This window comes from Brachypodium distachyon, chromosome 3 (genome assembly GCF_000005505.3).
Source record: "Brachypodium distachyon strain Bd21 chromosome 3, Brachypodium_distachyon_v3.0, whole genome shotgun sequence".
Classification (NCBI taxonomy): Eukaryota; Viridiplantae; Streptophyta; class Magnoliopsida; order Poales; family Poaceae; genus Brachypodium; species Brachypodium distachyon.
Genome location: NC_016133.3, coordinates 4,489,359 through 4,511,435, shown reverse-complemented (window position 1 = coordinate 4,511,435; position 22,077 = coordinate 4,489,359). Strand labels below are relative to the sequence as shown.

The 22,077-nt window shown below is 42.2% G+C and overlaps 3 protein-coding genes across 3 annotated transcripts; 1 reads left to right on the top strand and 2 right to left on the bottom strand.

Annotated features, from left to right (window-relative positions):
• Window positions 1-657: 657 nt before the first annotated feature.
• LOC100837084 (serine carboxypeptidase-like 51) lies at window positions 658-3,834 on the bottom strand. Its single transcript, XM_024461031.1, has 10 exons — window positions 3,446-3,834; window positions 3,242-3,339; window positions 2,767-3,162; window positions 2,524-2,591; window positions 2,343-2,448; window positions 1,996-2,256; window positions 1,868-1,918; window positions 1,186-1,238; window positions 965-1,097; window positions 658-875 (listed from the first exon to the last, which is right to left on the bottom strand). The coding sequence occupies exons 1-10, from the start codon at window positions 3,681-3,683 to the stop codon at window positions 807-809; spliced, it is 1,473 nt and encodes a 490-aa protein (XP_024316799.1). The 5' UTR covers window positions 3,684-3,834; the 3' UTR covers window positions 658-806.
• Window positions 3,835-4,702: 868 nt separating this feature from the next.
• On the bottom strand, window positions 4,703-12,045 carry LOC100843974 (probable sucrose-phosphate synthase 2). Its single transcript, XM_003570786.4, has 13 exons — window positions 11,857-12,045; window positions 11,669-11,758; window positions 10,503-10,711; window positions 9,545-9,608; window positions 8,297-8,995; window positions 8,035-8,142; window positions 7,760-7,891; window positions 7,480-7,656; window positions 7,090-7,143; window positions 6,941-7,003; window positions 6,137-6,841; window positions 5,905-6,032; window positions 4,703-5,415 (listed from the first exon to the last, which is right to left on the bottom strand). Exons 1-13 carry the CDS (start codon window positions 12,043-12,045, stop codon window positions 5,139-5,141), a joined length of 2,895 nt encoding a protein of 964 aa, XP_003570834.1. The 3' UTR covers window positions 4,703-5,138.
• Window positions 12,046-14,318: 2,273 nt separating this feature from the next.
• On the top strand, window positions 14,319-21,088 carry LOC100840928 (protein S-acyltransferase 24). The gene is made up of 13 exons (XM_003570776.4): window positions 14,319-14,762; window positions 15,576-15,716; window positions 16,441-16,553; window positions 16,664-16,743; window positions 16,880-17,043; window positions 17,584-17,722; window positions 17,800-17,899; window positions 18,487-18,544; window positions 18,696-18,773; window positions 18,861-18,959; window positions 19,231-19,309; window positions 19,385-19,533; window positions 20,215-21,088. The coding sequence occupies exons 1-13, from the start codon at window positions 14,484-14,486 to the stop codon at window positions 20,632-20,634; spliced, it is 1,899 nt and encodes a 632-aa protein (XP_003570824.1). The 5' UTR covers window positions 14,319-14,483; the 3' UTR covers window positions 20,635-21,088.
• The last annotated feature ends 989 nt before the right edge of the window (window positions 21,089-22,077 follow it).

Sequence of the window (22,077 nt, the reverse complement as noted above, 5' to 3'; positions counted from 1 at the left end):
GTTGTACTTCTTTACGACGGGGTCCCCTTTTTCACTGCTTGACCCGTTCGTTGGAGAAGCACGATGTTTTTTGATTTTGCATCGGTAACTTGCCCCAAAATACTCCTTTCGATCCATTTGTTACTGTTATACGCGTGATGCGTTTCATTTGTGTAGATATATATATATGTGTATTTTAAAAAGTTACCGTAAATAATAATGACCAGAGGGAATATCGAAAGATCTGACGCAGAACTACCATTTTACTAAGGGAGCACCAAACACCATTTTTGAGGTGGGAACTCGCCCATTGTTTGCCGACGCTAGTAAACTGGTTGGAACTACTCCCTCCATTTCTTTATACACCGCGTATAGATTTTTTCAGAAAATTCCATTAAACAACTCGTTTTTCTTTGATTCCCGCAATGAAGAAACTCTAGTTGTCGTCTTTGGAGAAAACTTTGTTGTCCAGCGGTTCCTCTTGTCTCTGACAACTGATCTGACGTTAAAGACAAGGGAGACAGATCATCCTCTGGCATCCGGTTTTGTTGTTTTTCTTGTTAAGTTTGTATGTTCTTTTGCAGCGTCTCCTTGGCGGTAGAAATGTCATCGCCTAATAGATTGATGTCATGGATCTATGCTCGTATGATGTATCACGGCAGTGTTAATTCATGTGCATTTGGAGCATAAGATCTTCTTTTCATTAAATACGATAATAAAAGGCGGTTCATCCGTTTCGGGAATCAAATAAGACCAGTTCTAATCCCCTAAACACACAGAAGCTACCAACCATCTATTTCATTTCATCTGTAGTAATACCACCATCTCTAACTGGCTGGAGACTGGGTTATGCTACTGATCATGCTCAGCGCAACGCAAGGCTGGTCAGCGGGCACCTGAAAAGCATAGATCACGCAAGAGAGTGAGAGAAAAAGTTTAGTTCAAAAGCCTCACGTGTGTAACATGTTCAAATGCCGGAACTTACGAAGTGGCCAGCTCCAAGGATCCAGTAGAAGTGGAGGTTCTTGTATGTTCTGACGAAGGCCTGGGTGACCTTGGAAGACCCACAATACAGAGGCTGCCTTGGCAGGCTCGTGAAGTTCTTCAACCCATCCCATCTGAGATGTAATTTAAAAGAAATTAATTTGAGGGCGTGTATCTGAATCGTGCAAGATGAACTGGAGCAGGGGAATTAAAAAGGCTCACTTGAGCTTCTGTACCCAGGCTTCTGCGCCGATCGTCGAGCAGATCACGTCGAGCTTCACAAGGAGCAAATTCACAGAACTTTAAGGTACCAATCCAAAATATGGGAAAGACATCACTGCATTTAGTACTACGACTACCAATATAGCCTTAAAATAAACCATGTCCATTCAGGAAATGTTCTTCACATTGTGGTACTGTGGACCGCAGGAGAGGTTCTCTGATTCTCTCATTCTAAACTGAAGAATGAAAGTTCATCTCAAATTCAGGAAAGAATGCCGCGTTTTTTTTTTGTCTGAACGGGAACTTGCGGTTGCTATTCTCTAAATGCTTCTATTTAGCAGTCTGGTACCTCACAACACATCTTGTACCAATCAGCCATATGCCACTGAATATAAAATCTTATCATTTTCAGAATGTTATTTTTTTTATCTCTACTCCTACAAATATTGAACTTGCATGGTCGTTGGTGATGTGCCATTCAACTTCCCCTCTTCACCATCTTATTTTGGTTACTATTTTGTTTCTGTTCGTGGGTTGCATGTTTGACCAAATACTTCTCTATCTGCAAATTGCATGTTTGAAGTGTTGTGACCATTTGGTTTGTGCTACCACTGGATTTGCACGACAAATACTATCTGCTAGGGGGAGTGAAAAAAAACATAAATGCAGAGCACCAAATCACCTGGCCATTGTACACGGTCACATTCACACCGTAAGACAGCAGCTCGTCAACCTGTGTGGAGCAAAACGTAGATAATTACCGTACTAAATTAGCCAAACGCCATGGATTTCATCGCAGTTGAGCCTCACCTCGTCGATCCTGGGCCTCATGATCTCGTCGACGAGCGTGTTGTAGACCGGGCGCGAAAGCCCTTGCCAGGTCAGGTTATTGGGGATGATCTTGAGCTTTTCCTTGATGACCCCATTCATGATGCCGTCGATGGTGTTGGCGTCGCCCGCGGCCTCCGTGTTGCGGAGGTACGTTGAGTACTTCATCGCCTGGGCATGGGCATTGCTCGCCGTCGCCGACACCGGGTCCATGCCGGAGTCAAGCAAGAAATTGTACGTGTCCTATATACAAGTGTGTGTCATCAGAGAAGGTGAAAGTTACTACTACAAAAGCTATATATAGTTGAGTCAAGAAGAGGAACACTTACGACGCCGGCGCTCTTGGTGTCTATAAACTGCAGCAAGTCCGTCCACGAGGTCCACGCGGCCGTAAGCTGCCCCGCCGCGATCTGCTCCTTCACTGTCGCCGCTTTCCTGAAACCAGAATTTTCGTGTGATCGAATTAGAGCTTCCTTAAATCCGGCGATCGAAGAATTTCAGAATGTTTACTGCTTGGCGGCGTCGCCGGCGTTGTCGTCCAGCCTCGACACGTCCAGGAGCAGCGGCGCGTAGGAGAGCTGCACGGATATAATTTTAACAGTCAGAGACAGCCCCGGCGACGCTCTGGACCAATGGTTTGCTAGGTAAGTACCACGTGCTCCCTCCGTCCTTAGATTCTTGTCGTGATTTTAGTTCAAATTTGTATTAAAACCACGACAAGAATTTAATTTAGGAATTGAGAAACTAGCTCACAGTGAAATCTTCGGGCGAGATCCAGCTATCGCCGAGCGCGACGCCGCCGAGGGTGAGGTTGAGCCGGCCGGCGCGGATGGCCCTGGCGGCGGAGACGCCGAGCGTGGCGGCGTACTTGCCGCCGTAGGACTCGGCGACGAGGAACAGCGGGCTCCCCTGCTGCAAGGCCGGCACCTCCCTGGCGAGCGCCGCCAGGAGCGCCGTGGCGTCCTCCGCCGCCTCCCAGTCCGTCTTCACCAGGACGCTCGGGTCCTCGGCGTAGCTGTAGCCGACGCCCACGGGGTTGTCCACGAAGATGAGGTCCGCCTTCTGCAGCCACGTCCAGTTGCGCGGGCTCAGGTTCACGTCCAAAGGCCCCATCTCCAGGAAGTTGCCGATCCCAACGCCCGACGCTCCCTGATCCATGGAGAAATCAAGTCATCTTGCCAGAATTCTCTAGTGATAATACTACTATGTACATGAGTCTTATAAGTACCGGGCCGCCCTGAAGCCAGAGGACGGTTGGCCATGGGGCGGCGGACGGCGCCGACACCCGCTGCGGGCTCTTGTAGTACCACCAGAAAAGATTGGCCTCTGCACGTAAAAAAGCTTGAGAATCCCCACGGGCACAAGAATTTTCTACAGAATTTTTGTTGCGCCAAAGTTTAATTTTTTTTTGTCAGCGTGCCCGTTGGCTTACTCGGCCGGACTTCGACGTATCCCCAGAGCTGGCTGCCGTCGGGGGCGCCGGCGGTAACGGACGCGGCGGCGGAACAAGCGCGGAGCAGAGAGAGGCTGCAGAAGAGGGCTGCAAGCAGCAGAGCCAGAGGACGGCATTGCTTGTCCATTTTCAAAATGCTGCTTGCCATTGCCGGCCCAGGTAGCAATTGCACGTCTAGATAGTGGCGCCTGCGTCCCGTATAAACGAATTGTTCCATCGGCAAATCTTAGGCGCAGCTAGCTAGCAGCAACATTAGTCGTAACGAACGCCGGCCGTTCCAACCTATGCCACGATTCTCACTTGGCTATAATTCTGCGTTTTGTTTTCTTTGCTTATAGAAAATCCTGTGCAATCTCTTTATTTGCACCAACAGGGCAAATGCGTGGACAACATTTTTTACATATGTAATTGTTTTCTCAAATAGAAAATACTCATTTTGTAATGTAATTATATTCTCAAATATAAAATACTCATTTTGTAATTTAATTATATTCTCAAATATAAAATACTCATTTTGTAATAGTATTATCGAGCATTTTGTGTTTCAAGTTTTTTCTTGCGTGTAAGTTTCAAGAAATATACTTATATCTTGCCTGTCTTGATTTTTGTTATCTTTTAAGAGTGTTATATTCCGCCTTCTTTGGATCGTATCGTTTGGAGAAAAATTCTGAAATTTATTTTCAATTTTAGGAACCAACTTGTTTGACCGACACAAAATTCGGCACATAAATTTAATCTGATATTTCATGGATCACACATATATCTAACCCTAATTCCTCTCAAAAGGCATCATCTCTTTGAATGTCTCCCATTCTACATGAATTTTGAATCTGAGATTCAAATTCAATCAAATGTATTTAAAAAATTAGATGAATCCTATCAAAAATTTCATTTCATTTCATTTGGACGTGCTGTAAAATTATGCAACTTGATTGCTCTAATTACTGATGAATACGGGTAAGAGCGATTCAGAGATGAGTAACGATTAAAAAAATTACTCCTCCCCGGCCTGATTCCCGGTGGTGACTGGCTTCAAATGGTGTGAAACTACGTGTTATCACAAAGTCACAATCACAAGACAGGCCGTTGGAATTTGATAGGAAAAGGACCGACGCATCGCCAAATAATAGCTGCCGAAGATCAACAGGTAACTACTGCAGCACATCCAAAATGGGCAACCGACATTTGCATATGCCTGAACGAAGTACAATCACATTACAGGGGAACAATGTAAAGTATGGTAGTAGCATTTGAACGTCAAGGTGTAGTATCGAAGAGACGAAGACTTGCCCTTCTTCCCAGTACATACACCAGGGGACCGACCACTAAACGAGAATCAGACAGAGATGGCCCGTTCAAGGCTGGGCCTTTTCGGTTTCTCATCTCTGAATCACTCTTTCTCCCAAGTCTGTTTTCCCTTTATGGGCATATTTCGACCCATGTCGTGTGCTTTCCCTTTAACGTACTTATATTGGTCACTTCAAAATTTGCGAATAGTACAAACAAAAGGTGGAAGTTATTCACAGCTCAAGAATTGACCACACCTCACACTCTACAACCTACAAACAAAATCGGCATTCCCATCAAGTATGGAAATAGTGGTACTTGGTTTTCACTCATTCTTCATCTCTCTTTTCCCCCGTTTTCTGTGTGGTATGCATAACAGAAGACATTATTGTGTCGGTACACCAATCTGCCGCAGAGCAGACTTAATGTCATTTGTAGTGCAACCCTCGACTTCGATGATATTTGAGCTGTCAAGTGCGACGACATCCTGCAAGGGATACCTTCTGACTGTGTGGATTCTATTTGCAGGGATGTTGAAGTCGCCCTTAAGGATTATGGTCCTGTGGAGACCCCCTAGCAGTTCTTCGTAATCTGAATCGCCACTTTCACCAACAAGGACTACAACATTTGGCAACTCTATTCCCCAGCGAATAAACAAGTACCTAGAGAGAGAGAGAGAAAAGTTCCATCAGAAGGACTAATAATATAATTTAGTTTATAGGTATGTGCAGGTGGCTCATGGAGACAAGACAAAGAAAGATATGAGCCCTTTGTTACAAATATTTTTCTTGCTGTAAAAGGTTAATACAAGTCTCCCCACATTGTTGGTTCCAGACAGAATGAAGACTGTTGGTTTTTAGGTGGAAAAGATCCTAACGTCTCTGCTAGCTCTCTGTTTGACAAAAAAAAAATCATGCAGATGTATACAGTCTTTCCTAAAGCTTGGGCAAAAGCAAATTTACAGCCAAAAGGGGCCTACTCCGAATTTGTATTGAAAATATTTGTATTTAGTATATTCTCCTAAATGAATATATGCTTTTAATATTCTGAATCGAAGACAATGCTATGCAATATAAAAACAGGATGAATTACATGGTGACAAGCTAAACTGATTAATGAAGGAAAGCAATGAGCAAGAGAAAATGGCAAACCTTATTGCCTGGGAACGCGATGCATGAATAGGAGTTACAGACAGTCTGGTAGCGCTGTGGTTATACAACGCATTACAACGGAGTGACTGAATTCTCATCAACTTCCTCAACTCCTTTAGAGGAGGTAGCTACAGGGGGAAAGAGAATATCACATTAGAAACTGTGAACGGAACTTCCACAAAATGTTAAGCACAAATAGGGCTCAGCTGAATATGGAAAATAAAAGGCTTACATGATTTGGATTGACCACTTTAAATGCAAGACAATAGGTAGATGAGTGTTCTGAATCTTCAAAAATCATTTGCCTTTCGATTCTTCCCTTCCTTTCAACCACTGAAGTAGCCCATTTAACTAGATACTTTCTTAGACCTTCTCCTCCCCAACGATACTCAATATGTGATTGGTGATTTTGATCTATTGTATGTGTAACCTTTGAATTGCTTGGGGTATCACCAGAATATGAAGGATAATAAATGCTACTCCCACTATTGCAGATGAAAGCATCAAAACCAGCAGGATGCATGCCTGCAGATACTAGCAGCGAGCATATCTCTGATATTGTTAGTGAAGTTGACAGCACAAAACCAGTTGAAGCTGGCACGCTTTCTGTATGCGCAGCCTCAATAGCATTTCTGATGATGCGGACTAGATCTTCCTTGTTAACAGAGTCTACAGAAATAACAATGATATGCTTCCTTCCTGATATAGGTGCCTTACTCCTTTCCTCTTTGCTACCAATAGCAGGAGATCTCGGACCAAGAGTCAATATCCTTGACAAGTGATTCTTACAATGTTCAGGCCACGAAAACTGGTGAATATTTTTTAGCCCGTTTTCTCTGCATCTTGACCAAAGTTGCTTCTCGGAAAGAAGTTTATACAGTGCATCTGCAATGGCATTCTGATCATGCGGATCGACAAGGAGACCATTGTTGAGCACCTGCATTAAATCGGCGAGAGAGAAGACACCGCGATGCCCTCTTGAAATGAGTTGATGTAATTTTACACTAATAACATGCATAATGTAAGGGATGCACACCTGATGAATTTCGACGGGAGCTCCATTTTTTGTAGCAATAATAGGCAAACCATTCATAGCAGCCTGCGCATGGATAAAACAAACTGGTGCTAATTAGGACAATGAAAAGGCAATCGCTGCAACAGGAAACTAGAGTCTCTAGTTCTCACCTCTATCAAGGTAACACCAAATTGTTCAAAATAAGCCACATTTACAAAAGCCCCCTGAGGAAGAAAAATAGATGATCAGCATCCATGTAAGCAGGAAAAGAACAGAAGCACCCATGAATTCCACCTATCACATACTATACCATAAATAAATAAATAAATAAAGTGTTTCCAGTTCATAAAATCAAGAATCCAATCTTCGTTCTTTGAATTTTTTTTTCATTTATGTATATCCACATGCATGGATCTTCATGTGAAAATAGGTGAAAGAAGATAAATAAATAAACTATAAGTATGTGTGTCAATGGTAAGTTTCAAACCAAGGGGACATAAAAGAAGCATGACGAAGCTAGCACAGAGAAAATTATTCTTGTAGCCTCATGAACAACATACCTTTGTTCTTGTGGCCAAACGATAAATGTCAGGAACTTCAGAGTGCTTATGATGCTTGGGATATGCAACTTGACCATACAAATCATATTCATCAATTAGGGTAAGCACTGATGTCAAGACAGAAGCGCTCGTGTTGTGCATCTTTGAAATAGCCTCACGATTACCCATTATTAGTGTCTACAGTGCAAAACCAAATATTTTACACAAGAAAGGACAGTAGCATGACACTATATATAAGAAAATAAATCACATAAAATCAAGATGGTCATGTCAATCTTACGAGGTTCGCGAGCTCCCTTAGTGGGCGACATTCACCAAAAGCCTTTACAAGCGTTGTGATATTCTTTTCAGGATATGGGCGAGCAACAGCCAGAATCATAGGCTTCCTAGGATTTGTAAAGAAGCGCATTATCTGCCATCAGTTGTACACACAGAGGTTATCAGTGTTTGAACTCAGAAAAACAAGCTTAACAGGCACAAAAAAAAATCACGAATTACTGAATAAAGGTTAAACTAGTAAGATCTTGTGTAGGATTCTGAAGAACATGCACAGACCTGAGACCAGATAGGTGGATCCTCAGAGGCTGGGCCATGATTTTCTTCTTCGCCGTCCATATCAAAATCATGAATGATATGACCAAATTCAACACCAGGAGGAATTATCTGCAGAGCCAGGAAGAGGAAAGTAATGGATATCAAGGAATTGTAATAGACGAGTGTGCAAACTACAGCAGATGATAATTGCATGAACTACAACATATACTTGCCATAACTAGAAGCTGTCATAAGAGGGGGGGTGGGGGAAGTGTATACTCACAACCATACGAGGCATAAAGCGACCATAGCAGTTAGCACCACGCTTGACTCTTGCTCTAAGCTTCCTTGCAAGTATGACCTCAAAACCATCATACAAGTTCCACTGCTCTTCGATTTCTTGTCTAGTACTAGCAATAACAATTTCTGATGCATCGAGAGACAATTCTTCTGCCTCAATCCGGCGCATTATTTTATACGTCATATTTATTTGTTCCCTTGATTGTCGCCCTTGCTTGAGAAGCCCTTCCAGTTTATCTTTCCCAAGAAAATGTCCTGTGAATGCCATCGGCAGGTTAAGTGCTCCAGATAACAGAGCAGCGGCTATTCCTGCACTTGCATAATGCCCATGAATCACAGCAGGCCATACTGGATGCCCACAGCCAATTTCTTCACCAATGGTTTTTGACATCCGCACAATATGGCTGAGTGCACCATCAACAAATTCTTGAATAAAAGGCCACAGATGTTCTTTAGCTAGGTACTTGTCTTTTGGTCCAAATGGTATCCTAATGATGTACCCACCACTGTTCTCTCCCTTTTCATGTTTAGAATTTTTAAAGGTTGTTGAAACCAACATTTCTGCAGGTTCACCATAACTACGATCGAAATTTGGTGCTAAGATTTGTCTTGTGAGCAAATCAACCCGGTAGACTCCAGGAGATGAACTCAATGCTTTAGCAAATTCAACAACATATTTGACCTACAAAACGGTATAGGTAAACGACATTATGCACTTATCCGACCCTTTGATTGTGGAAAATTTAAAAAGATAAAAGAGAGGAAAAGAGAATATAGCTCCCCTAACGGAAGACAGGACATGGTTACATGTCATGACAAGGTTAATGCTATTCTAATGTTACCTAGAACCTAGTTAAGCACACACAAACTAAAAAAAGGGAAACGGCAAGCCCTCATTTCAGTGGACCTTAATTAAAAATAAACAGCAAGCATCAGATATTATCTAGAACATATTTTTAAGCACCAAGGACAAGAACGAAGACAAGCCATAACGAACCTCTCGTTGAGAACTACACTAAACTAGATTTTTTTCATTAACAGAAATTAAGGAATCCATAATATTGTTATGGCATACTCAGTGAAATACTTAAATTTGACAGGACATTAGAAGACAACATAGTACAATGAATCAATTTTTTTGCGGTGATATAATGGATCACTTTGTGCAGTCATGCAAGCCAATCAATCCAACCGTACTTATTAGTCAGGTATTCCGACATGGCAACTATACCTGGCCACCGGTATCTGAATCCCGGCCTAACTCCATATTCTCGCCACGGACCAGACCATGTAGACTGCAGTACAAATCATGAAAGTTAAATAAACATTACAATTCAACACAAAGTATAGACATGTATGACACTTCACTTGACAGTTCTACTGCTGAAAAGCAGTCACGCCACTGATTCTGATTCTAAATGATGGATTATAAAGTAGCTAAGCTATATTTGTTCTTCCAAGGAGTTCTTTTAGGGCTTTCAAACATGTGATTCATCAATAAATCATTTGTTCTTGCAAGTCTAGTGCTTACAGCAGTAAGCCATCAGGAATTCATTAATTATATAAAAATCTAAACCAGAATTATATGTGGAAATGAAATACGCGCTTAAAATGCTAATCCACTCTTTCCTAAAATCATGATGCACTCCACCGTGTACAAAGCACAAAGTACCAGAAACATAAAGTATCATCGTTGGAGACAAGATTATTCACAGCACACTACTTGAGATTTGTGAATACCTGAAGTGGACACAGGAATGCAATGCACAGGCATTACACCTAGCCACCTCGGTTTAAAGGTAATCTGCAGGATCGGGTAGCCATTATCAAAGTAAGATATTTCTTTGCACTCTATTCCTTTTCATGTGATGGTGCTCTGAGACAGGAGGGGCTTTTGTGCCATCATAGATTCATAGTTTATTCAATGTTACAGTAGAGGTATCACCATGATTTAAATTTGCGGCATCATGTATGGGAATTTCCTTCGGATTATTCCTTTGCTACATAGTGAAGAACTTCTTGGTGCAGGTTATTCTGAAGGTATCAAAGAAGAATGTTATTCCTACTAACTGGTTGAGTATCTTCCACCCGACATGCATATTATGCAGCGATTAACATGTTATTTGTTCCTGGTATTATGCTGAAGAATCATAAAAAACATTTTTTTTAAACAAATGTATCCTCTATACCTGATCAATACTATGTAGAGCTTGTCAACTGAACTTGTCTTGGGTGAGCTCCCTGTGGTGCTGTCACCATAGGCAACAGATGGATCACCAGCATCTTCTCCTTTTTCTCCCTCAAAGAGATCTTCAGACATATCCGCTGTAGCATCTGTTCGTGTTTTCTCGGTTTCTGGATGTCGTTTCAACAAACGACAGGCTTCTTCTTTCTCAAACTGCATATCAGAGCATGCATATGACAAATAGACAGGCTAAAATTATAGAGAATGAATACGAGTGTAAAAAAATGACTCATGTGCTCTTTGATATGAAATAAAATGGAGTGAACAAAATAAGTAGATTGGGTAGTGATTCAACATGTACAAATGGAACTGAACTGAGCAGGGAAACCGGTGGTGTACTAAAGAATTATGTGCAAAAGTACCTACACCTACTGATATGGGGGAAATAGCAGAGATATGCCATGCCATGGGGACAACATGACAGCTAAGGAGAGCTTTAGAAATAGACGGATTATGAATTGGGAGGTGCCAACTGCTGAGTCAGCATGGCCTGTTGGGTCAGCTATTGTCTATTGACGAACTCCCTTGCTTCCGGACTCTAGCAACTACGACAATTGTGGAGAGTTACTCTCATAGGTTGATATGTGTGCATGAAGTATCAAGGACACCCTTCGCATGCTATCTAGAAAGGTACGGCCTACAGAAAAGAAAAGAACAAAACTAAGGACAAATCAAATTATAGCGCAGTGTCATAGCTGTAGTAAGGAATATGCTTATCTCAAAAGTCCTAACAGCTCAAGCTTCAAGCATAAGAAACAGCAATCCTACCAACCATTCTTTGCATGCTACCCACATTTTTTCAGTTCCACAACTAAATTCCTTTGCAATTCCATCAAGAATGGCCATAAGTCTTAACGCTGCAAAGGAATGCCAAATACCCTCTAAATCTCAAAAGTCTCCTCTGAGCATGAACAGATCTAACGTCTTCTAAATATCACCTAAGCCACAGCATCGTTTGATTCTTTTCAACCTTTAGCCCCTCCTAGGCAAAGTAGACCGATCTAACTTGCTAAAGCTTTCCATCTTCCACGCAGAATCGTCGCAAACAACCCCAGCCCCGTAGAACTTCACATAAGCTACAATCCAAAAAGTGATGGAACCGAAACCCACCTCTTTCTTCTTCCTCGCGAGGTTCCAGATCCTCCACGTCATGTTCTCCAGCCGCGTGTTCCTCTCCTGCGGGCTCCGCATCGCGTTCGCCTGCGGACACATCGTGCAGATCGATCAACAAATCCGAAGGAGGGAGGGGACGGGGAAATCCAAAAGAGTGGGATTTGGGCGTGCGCGCCAAAACGTACGCGGAGCCATGTCTTGTACAGGTCGGTCTCATCGTAGCCGGTGATGACCTCCTCGACGAAGTAGCGGGCCGGGGAGAAGTGGCCGCGCTCGCGGAGGAGCAAGGAGGGGCGGTCGCCGCCGATAGCCGACTTGCCGGCGTCGAGGATGGCGTCGAGGTAGCTGTTGATCCAGTTGTCGTTGCCCACCATCGCCGCCGCCGCCGCCGCACGCCGGCGAGATCGGGGGATGGGAAGTGTGGAGGCGAAGCCAAAGGAGAGAGGTGGGGAGGACCGAAGGAGGAAGTGAAGGAGAAATGGTGAAGCAAAAGAAAGCCTAGGATTTGTTATTACCAAACAAAAGAGGAAGAGGCAAAAATAAAAAAGTAGCCTCGTAATAATGGAGCCAGACAGTCTGGTACATTTGGACTTTTGATGAAAAAACTATACAATACTATAATGTCAGTATCAGATGCTATATTTTTTGTTTAATTTGATTGCTTTCTCCTAGCTGTTTCATTTAGATTATTCGATGGACTCCATTTTTTATATCTAAGTTTTGTGGCTATTTATTCAGAGATAGCAGCATTATTTCTAGACGAACTAATATATTTTGAAGAAAACCTGCTTTTGGGACTTGGATTTTGCTAGAAGTTTACTTTTGAACATGAAAATTGAAGTGTCTTGTATGAAGTCTACGCTCGGTCGATTTGAAGTTGTTCCCTCCCGAAAAATGATTTAAAAGGTTTGACTAACTTGGAGAACATATATCATTCATGTAACCCCTACACCAACCAATGCATCGGCCGATGCGAACTCGTCTCTGCATCCGGCTCCAGATAGAACATCCTTGTTTGTCGTTGCCGTCTGGTAAGGTCATTGGAGAGAGGGGCTGCTCTTGAAGGCGCAAGAGGAGGCAATCGGAAGAGGGACGATGGCCGTAGAGCAGAAACAGATTGAGCGAGCCACCGGTGTCCATCTTGACGTCGTCTTTGGGGCACATAAACGAACAGGGGATGGGGAGGATTTGAGGAAATTTATGTGGCTTGGTTCATGGGTGCCGGGGGGTATTTGGAAAGTTGTTTAATTTAACTCTTATATCATCCCATTTTCGATTAGACGCTCTACAGATCAAGATTTCAAATTTTCAATGGTACCTCCCCATTTGTTAGCCGTTGGATTTTAATTGTTTTGAATATATCTAGCTCACCTCTTGAGTGATAAATCTGTATCGTTTCTTTAGTTGAGCTGGTTGCCAGGCTTTTTTATGGTCATTCTGGATGTGGAAGTAGGCAAAAGGGGTTGGTGCGTGGTTGGGCGAATTTTTAGTATCTTGCAACAGCAAGGCTCAATCCATTGGTGGCCGCAAACAATTATACGAGAATACTAACCAAGACATACTCTGTAATACCCAGTTAGCGGGGCGTGTGGTGCTACAACTAATATTCAAAAGCGAGATCAGACGGTTTAGGAGATGTATGAGTGAGAGGAATATGGAAGTAGGCACATGGTTTGGCTGCGCGGTTGTATGAGGTTTTTTGGGTTTCACATGGAAGAAATACCCAATCAACCACTTGTAGCCAAATTTTATATGGAAACAACGGCTCCTTTAAATGTATGGTATAATTATCAAACAGTGTGACACTGTAGTTGAGTTTCGATGGCTAGAAAGATGCAGACATGATATCAAATGTCTCATGTACATGAATAATGGAAGGGCTTATAGATGGTCTAATTTTAACATACCAAAGAGCCGTTGCACATAGTATTTCGGTGATTCTAATGATAGAAGGTCCTTGTAACCTATTACAAGGAGTAAACTAAAAATTGTCTTTGCTTCGTCACTAATAGTGAAGGACTAAAATTTCCTAAGATTGATTACAAAACCAACCTATGCTTTGGCTATTTTTCACCATGAAAGTTATTTGAATTCTATTCAAACTTATAAATTGATGGCCCAACTTCGAAGGAGCCAATAAGATGGGTGCGATGATGATGGCGCACAACACATGGTGTTATACAGTGGCATGTGTAACCCATGTCTTAACATGGGCGGTCGACCAAGTGTAGTTGGAGGCATGCACATGTTGCGGGCGGTGCAAGAAAATGTACACTTCCGCGTGTTTCCATGTATAGACCAAATTGAAATGAGGACGAGTGTTCGAAATGTGATTTTTTTTTGGGATAGTACTTTATAGGGTGTGTTTATATCTCAATCGTTTGATTTTAATTTTTTTTGCTTAATTTCAATTGACATATCAGAACCAACGCCCAAACACGTCGACTTATCTCTAACTAAAAAACAAACGATTTCTCCGTACTTTATAAATATCACGTAAAAGAATGGAAAAATATCGAGGTGCGATTTTCATTTTGTTAAGTATTTTACATTAGCACGGAGAAAATCAGAAAAATGGTCAAATGAGGCGGTCGGCCTGCAACTGCAACGCAAAGATCCCCATCTCTCGTCGCTCGGTCGTTCTCCGCGGCTGCGTCCGTCTTCTTCCTCCGGCCAAACAGAACGAAAGGAAACACCTAAAATACCCAGTCAAAACGCCCTGCCCTCGCGACAAGGTCCCCCTGGCCAGCCCACCACCACGGCCTCCACCCCGTCCCCCCTCCCGACCCAATCCCGAGAGCCCGATCCCCTCATGGCGTCGGAGATCGAGGTTCTCGAGGACACAACCGCCGCCGCCGCCACCACCACCACCGCGGGCGCCGTGGTGGCCGTCGCCAGGGACGCCGAGCCGGCGGAGGAGCCGCTCAAGGACGATGTGTACACGGGCGCCGCGTACGGGGACCTCGAGAAGCTGCACCGCCTCGTCGAGCAGGAGGGCCGGTCGGTGACGGAGCCCGACGGCCTCGGCTACCACGCGCTCCAGTGGGCCGCCCTCAACAACCGCGTCGCCGCCGCCCAGTACATCCTCGAGGTCCGCCATTCCCTGAGCTCCCCGATACGTAGTTTCTGATCGCTGCTGGTTATAGCCTGTGATGGTCGAGGAAGAATGTTCATGTGCTCCGAGCCGCAGCTTAATTGGTTAGCAATTCCATTCGATCGTTTGGCCTATTGATCAACTCTGAATCGCGCTTCTCAGCTGTAGTGTAGCTCCTGCTGATTGCTTTCTAGTGCTTGCAAATTTCAATTGCCATGGGTCGATGTGTGATATTGGTACGTGGCTTGTAATGACAGGAAAGTATATCCTCTAGCTGTGGGGTTTCCGGGGCTTGGTGATGAAGGCATGTGATCAAGGGGCAGCTAGTGTAGGTTTTGAGCTTGCCTTTATGCTGTTTTGGTATGTGTCCGGTGGATGTTATGATTGGTGGGTAGGACTGGGCAGGGCCAGTCCAAGCCTTCTCTGTCTAGCTTGGTTAGGGCTTAGTGGCCCCTGTGAACTTGCATATTTCTGTATTGAACCAGACATACAAAAAAAAAATCTGGACAATCCCACTAGAACAACATGGATAATACCAGGTTGGTTGGTTCACACTTGCATGTCCAACCCCTTGACACCAGCTTCCTCAATCTGACCTCCTAAATATATGTAGGCTTAATCATAAATCTAAGTGCCGGCTTCAGGATGGTTGCTCATAGCACATCTACGCTGATATCTACCTAATTTATCAGTGTTGATTGCACATCTTTACTGATATACTTTCCGTCGCCGTCGTATAGCATTCACAATCTTTCTCTTTGGATTTGCCATGTCATGAGCATGATGGTTATGTGCCTGTTATCTGGACAGCACGGAGCAGATGTAAATGCTATAGACCATACAGGGCAGACAGCGCTTCACTGGAGTGCAGTGCGTGGTCATATTCAAGTTGCAGAACTACTTCTGAAAGAAGGAGCTAAGGTGGATGCTGCTGATCTATATGGATATCAGGTTTGTGTTTTAACTTATCTACTGTATTTGTACCCACAGAGCCTGTCAACTCTAATATTCTTGGTTCTCTAATATATTCGGTTAGTTCACCTAAGGTGAATTGTGTGTTTGAGAAAGATTATTACCTCCTCTGGCACAAAACAAATGAAGTGTGATTAAGTGGCACACACCACACATGTTAAGAAATGATGTAGCATTGCAATTAGCTCTCTATTAATTGACCTAATAACCTATGTACCTTACCACAGTAACAGTTTTGTCTGGATAATTAAGATGTACAAGCACCTTCTTGTTCTTAAGATCAGTTGTTATGTTTTTTGTCTTCTTTGTACGAACCCTTTTTTTGTTCTTCTAGTATGCACTTTTGATAACTCTGCTACTGCCGTTCACAAGCTAGTCGGAGAGGTGCTCAGTGGGGTATTAAGTGGGGGGAGGGTCTGTAGACATAATGTCATTAACACAATGGCAATTTTGGAAATAGGTGACTGGTTTACATTAACATCAATTAGATTGTGCCTTTCCTCTGAGTGTCAACCTGTAATATGTGTACTTACACTACTTATGTTCATGAGGTCAGTAATATAATATTTTATTTGTAGCACATGGAAATCCTGGTTTGATCATAAAAGCCTCGCCAGAAAAATAAGTCAATGTATCCTCAGTACAGTTAGCTTGTTGTTGGGTATTTTCATGGTTGCTTGATCAATCTACTGTAATGTCACAGACCACGCATGTTGCAGCACAGTATGGTCAGACAGCATTTCTTTATCACATCATTGCAAAATGGAATGCTGATCCTGATGTCCCTGACAATGATGGAAGAAGCCCTCTTCACTGGTTTGTACCTTTTCCTGTCTAGTTATTTACATATATGTCGTTCTAAATATATTGTCTAACATTACTACATGGTGTTCTTATTGATGTTTGGATATTCTTAACATCTGTAGGGCTGCTTATAAGGGATATGCAGATTCCATACGTCTCCTTTTGTTTTTGGGCACTTATAGGGTGCGGCAAGATAAAGAAGGCATGTCTTGAATATGTATACATCACTTGCTATATTCCACCTTGATGTGGATCACAACAATAATGTCATGTTTTATCCGTACTTTGGTTTCTTTTGAGAGCTTGGTATTCACTTCCAGTGTAAATACTTTCCCTAGGTTGTACTCCTTTACATTGGGCTGCTATTCGAGGGAATTTGGAATCATGCACTGTCCTAGTTCAGGTTGGTAAAAAGGAGGACCTCATGGTGCAAGACAATACTGGCTTAACTCCGGCCCAACTTGCTGCTGATAAGAATCATCGGCAAGTTGCATTTTTCCTCGTGAGTATTATGAATTGTTTAATACGTCTTGTTAACATGCTTGATTAACTGTCTAGCATCTCAAGTGTTATCCTATCTTATGTGTAGTCTAATAGGTTTGTTGGTTAAATTCTATGAAATGTATTACTGATGGGCTGATGGCTACCTTTTTTTTGCAAAGTCTAAACGACTTATTTCAGAGACCTGATTGCAAGTAGTTTTCAGTTTAGTGCAGTTAGATGTGTTCCATGACCCTGCTGTTCCCCAATAAATTTTGCATAATTACCTGCTACTTGGCATGGGTTCTTTTGCCACAAAAGTGGAATCTGTGTTCTTAAGAGTACATTTAGCGATAGTGATATGAATGACCAAAGTGACCATTGCTTAAAATGCTCATCTATAACTTTTGTGGGGTTTGGAGGATATACTTTTGCATGTTACCAGTATATATTATCTGGGTTATGAACTTACAGTGGTCATTGCTACCCTCAATATAAATTTTCTTCCAGTGCAGCAGGTAAATCCTAAACACCGACTTGATGATTGCTTCATTTTATGCAGGGTAATGCCAGAAGAGTGCATGAAAGAGGATGTGGTGCGAACAGTTATTTTGGGAAAATATCAAAATTAGGACTCGCTCCTCTTCTTTGGTGTATTATTATAGGCTTAATTGTTGTATATATACATTCAGTTATCTCAGGTATATTACCATTTTGATGTTTTTTCGAGTCTTTAACCCTTCAGAATATGATACTGATTTTATTTCCTTCAATGCAGGACAATACACTACAAATATGACATTGTTATTTGGCTTGTTTTCATGGTTGGGAATTTTCCTTGCAACTGCTGGACTGGTTATGTTTTATAGATGCAGCAGGTAGACATTTGGTCATGGTTCAATGGCAAAATAGTAACAATTTGAAGGTGGAGATATAGGGAGAATGTCAACATTTACGTCCCAATTATGACCTTTAAGGCAAATTTTAAAAGAAACTGGATTTATTATGCATTAGTCTCATATATACATTTTTTTTGTCGGGTCATCTAGTTTGGGAAACTGAGCATTGATTCCCTTCCCGAAACTTATCGGTTTGCGTACCAGCTTATGGACCAGTTAATACCGGATTGCTGAGGCAGATGCTTTCGTGAAGTGTTAAGGGCTTAATGCTGTATAGCAATCCCACTTTATTTCATGCATCATCTCATTCTTCCCTGCTCATATATAGATACTTATTTGCATACATTAACTTCCAATGTTTAATGCTTTATTTTCTACTTTGCACATATATAAAGATTATTATATATAAATACCCTATACTTTAATTCCATATCTTTATGTTCTATTTTTCTTGCACATCTATATAAACCTGTTATATGGAAACACCCAACTAATTTCATTTTATATCTCAGTCATGTGATTTTGATCATTTTGAAATGAGTATGACTATACTTTTCCTTATGCAGAAAAGACCCTGGCTACATCGATAAGAATATCAGAGACTCACAAAATCAAAGAGATGATGTAAGCTTGAAAGACTTGGGGAGCCACTGTGGGGTCCTATCTATTTTTTTAATCTCCTATTTGGTTATTAGATTGTCACCTATGATATATGGAAAATGTTGTGCCATAGTCCACAATTTGCAATGTTAATATCGTGTATTTGCTCCTCTAGGAACCTTTGTTGAAGAGGGGTCTAGACAATCCTGAACTTCTAGCTGGCAATTGGTCTCAACTGTGTATAACTTGCAAAGTTAGTTGCTCCCCTTTTTCATTGTGCAATCTAGTTTTTCTTTCCTTCTTACCTTTGAGCTTGAAACAATCTTTTATCCTTCAATAGATTGTCAGGCCCATACGCTCAAAACACTGCTCTACATGTGATCGTTGTGTTGAGCAATTCGATCATCACTGCCCTTGGGTATCAAATTGCATTGGAAAGGTAATTATTCTGTCCTTTTGTATGTTTAAGTTCATTCCTTGTAGTCAAATATGCTAATAATTTAGGATTATAAAGTTGCATGATTCAGCCAAACATCCTGAAAAGTAAACTTCATGTACACACCCAAGCATATGCTGAAGAGAAAGAATTGACTGTTCTGTAGTCGACGAATTTCAATTTTGTTATTCCCTTTTGATTATTTTGCCCTTTTGATTGTTGGGAAAAAAAATGTATTTTACTCTGTCTAAGCAACAATTGTTTTGAAGTGCAGAAGAACAAATGGGAATTCTTCATGTTTCTTATCCTAGAAGTTTCTGCGATGATCATTGCTGGTGTAACAGCCATCATAAGTATGTTTGCATTTTTTTTCCTGTACAATTTGTGCATGGAAGATTCCCAAATCTAAATACTTTTGGTTGCTGCAGGAATCGTAGCAGACCCAGCTTCTCCAGCATCCTTTGGTGGATGGCTTAACTATGCAGCTACAAATCATCCTTGGGTGGTGTCTTTTGTTATAATGGATTTTTTACTTTTCTTCGGCGTTATAACTCTTACAGTAGTTCAAGCATCACAGGTATGGAACAAAATTGATATTTACCTTTTCTGTTTCTATTCTCGCACTTTGTCTGTGGCCAAGATTGAGTCCATGTTAGCAGAAGCCTATGATACAACTTAATAAGTAGAAACAGATATTTTTTGCATTTTGTTTGTGTGTGAAATATGCCATAATGTCCATTGAACTTGTCTCATATTATGTGCAACCAGCTAGTTTGATCATCTAGACTCCATCTAAGTATCTAGCAGTACCTTTTTATATCCATTTGACACCGGCACAGCGGTGGGTGTACTTTCTAAACCATATGTCCATATTATTTGACGGATATCTAAGTGCAATTAAATTTCTTTTGCCCATTCCCACAGTGTTGTTTCTTTTATCCTTTCGTTGCCAAGTGTCAGCTGTACTTCATCTGCATTTCCTCTAGTCTAGTACTGCCATTAACACATATCTATCCTGCCAATCCATATGATTGTGTCTACATATAATTGTAGAGATCATTCTCTTGTTTCTGCACATGACATAATCCTACACATTTTCATTTCGCATTTGTCATTTAGTCCCGAGCTCCGTCTTCCATACTCAAAATTCTGGTGCTTCCTTTTCTGTCTGCTGAGATATGCAAATACCTGCTTTTATATGGCATGCCTTCGACCCACTTTTCCATATGTCGATCATTCATTGCTTTCTACCTTGCAGATATCCGGGAATATAACAACAAATGAGATGGCAAATGCTATGAGATACAGTTATCTCAGAGGCCCAGGTGGCCGTTTCAGAAACCCATTTGACCACGGGGTGCGTAAGAACTGTTCTGACTTCTTCCTGAAGGGGTACAATGAGGATATTGAGAAGGTACAGCAGACGTTGCATCCTGATGAGGAAATGGCAACAATTCAAATGACAAGAAGTGCAGTCTCACAGAATGATGAGAGCATGCCACTTCATGCTAATTGCACGGACCACAGTTGCGCTGATTCGCAGGCCAACACAAAGTCTCATCGCCAAGTTAGTTGCAATCACAGCAAGAAGACTGACAAGACCCCTTTGGGTCTAGGGTTGGGCCTTGGACGTAACAATCCCTCTAGCCGTTATGCCCGGAGTCTTCTTCCCTTGTGATTCATTTGGAGAATGGTCTCTTCTTCCCTTGTGATTCATTCGGAGAAGGCAAGTGTGTTCTTGTTTTAGTTGTGTGTGTTCCTTCCACGACCACACGTTTTTTGAGTTGCTATCTCTTCATCTGTGATTCATTGGTTTGGGCTGGCTGCATTGATATCGTGATGAACCTAGATGGCTAGATGCAGAGTCACAGGTTCGCCGAGCAAGGAAAGGAGCACAAAGGAGATTGAAGTTGTATGAGAGCTCCAAAACAAGAGAAACGTTATGAAGGCATAAGAATTTTGTGTGTGCAAAAAAAGGCACCAGTGTACAATATCTTCGATTTTGATATTTTTGTATGTACATGAGGGTTGCTAATTAAGAATTTCAGATGCTGTCTTATTTTGGAAAATACAGTTGTACATTTGAAGAACTGAGATATAAAGTTAGGCAATGCTAGCACATGATTTCCTCATGCTTTTTTTTTCCTTTTTTTAAGTGTTGCTCTGCTCTGCTGATCCACATGGACAGGTCTTGTTGGACTAAAATTATAGGCTTCATCGCCATTTGTTCATGTAACGTATGAAACGAACTGGTTTGAGTGCTAAATCGAACATGTGATGAGACGATCTGATATGTAATAACTTATTCAAGATTGTTCTTAGTTCTGTCTCTGAGGCAAACGGGAGTAAGGGTTAGAATCGCACGCAGTTTGAGACGAATTGTAACAAGATACACTTGGCAGTTGGCAATGGTGTTAGGACATTCTCCCTGTTCACTGCTCCCTGCACATCGGCAAGAATATCCATGTGTCCAAACTTGGACTACTGGAAGTTTAGAATTTGTAGAATAAAATTTGCCATTCCAACTTTTTGGGAAATGATAAGGGTAAGAGACGAGTCGAAAGGGAATTTGGCAGCCTAACAAACATTGTAAGATCATTTTAGAGGACGTTGTCGCTGACATCCACGGAGCCACCATTCCATGATTTCCAGGTGACAAGACAACATTTTTCCAAAAGAGTCAGTAATAAGCGTAGGAAGTGTGCCTATGAATACTGCCGAGGAAGTGTGCGCACAGAGAGAAACACCAATTCTCTGCCTATTGTAAGATCAGATCATCTTAGAGGACGCTGTTGCACAATCACGTGGTTCTCGTCTCATAGGAAAGTTGACCTTTATAAATTGTTAGCCATTTCCAGAGGCTACATGGATCCCTGATGAGAACTGAGAAGAACATGGCGGATCGCTTCAGGCGACGCTACGCCGAGCCTAGCCCTGCCCCTGGCCCCTAGCTGGGTTACTCAGTCAGGATCATGACTCACCCATCCATGATCCGCAGCCTCGAAGGCCTGGGCTGAAACCCCTTGACCCTCCCAACATCCTCCTGCCTCGGCTTCCCCGCCACCCGCGCCAGCAATGCACGCGCCGCCGCCGCCGCCTTCCGATCCTCCCCCTCCCCCTC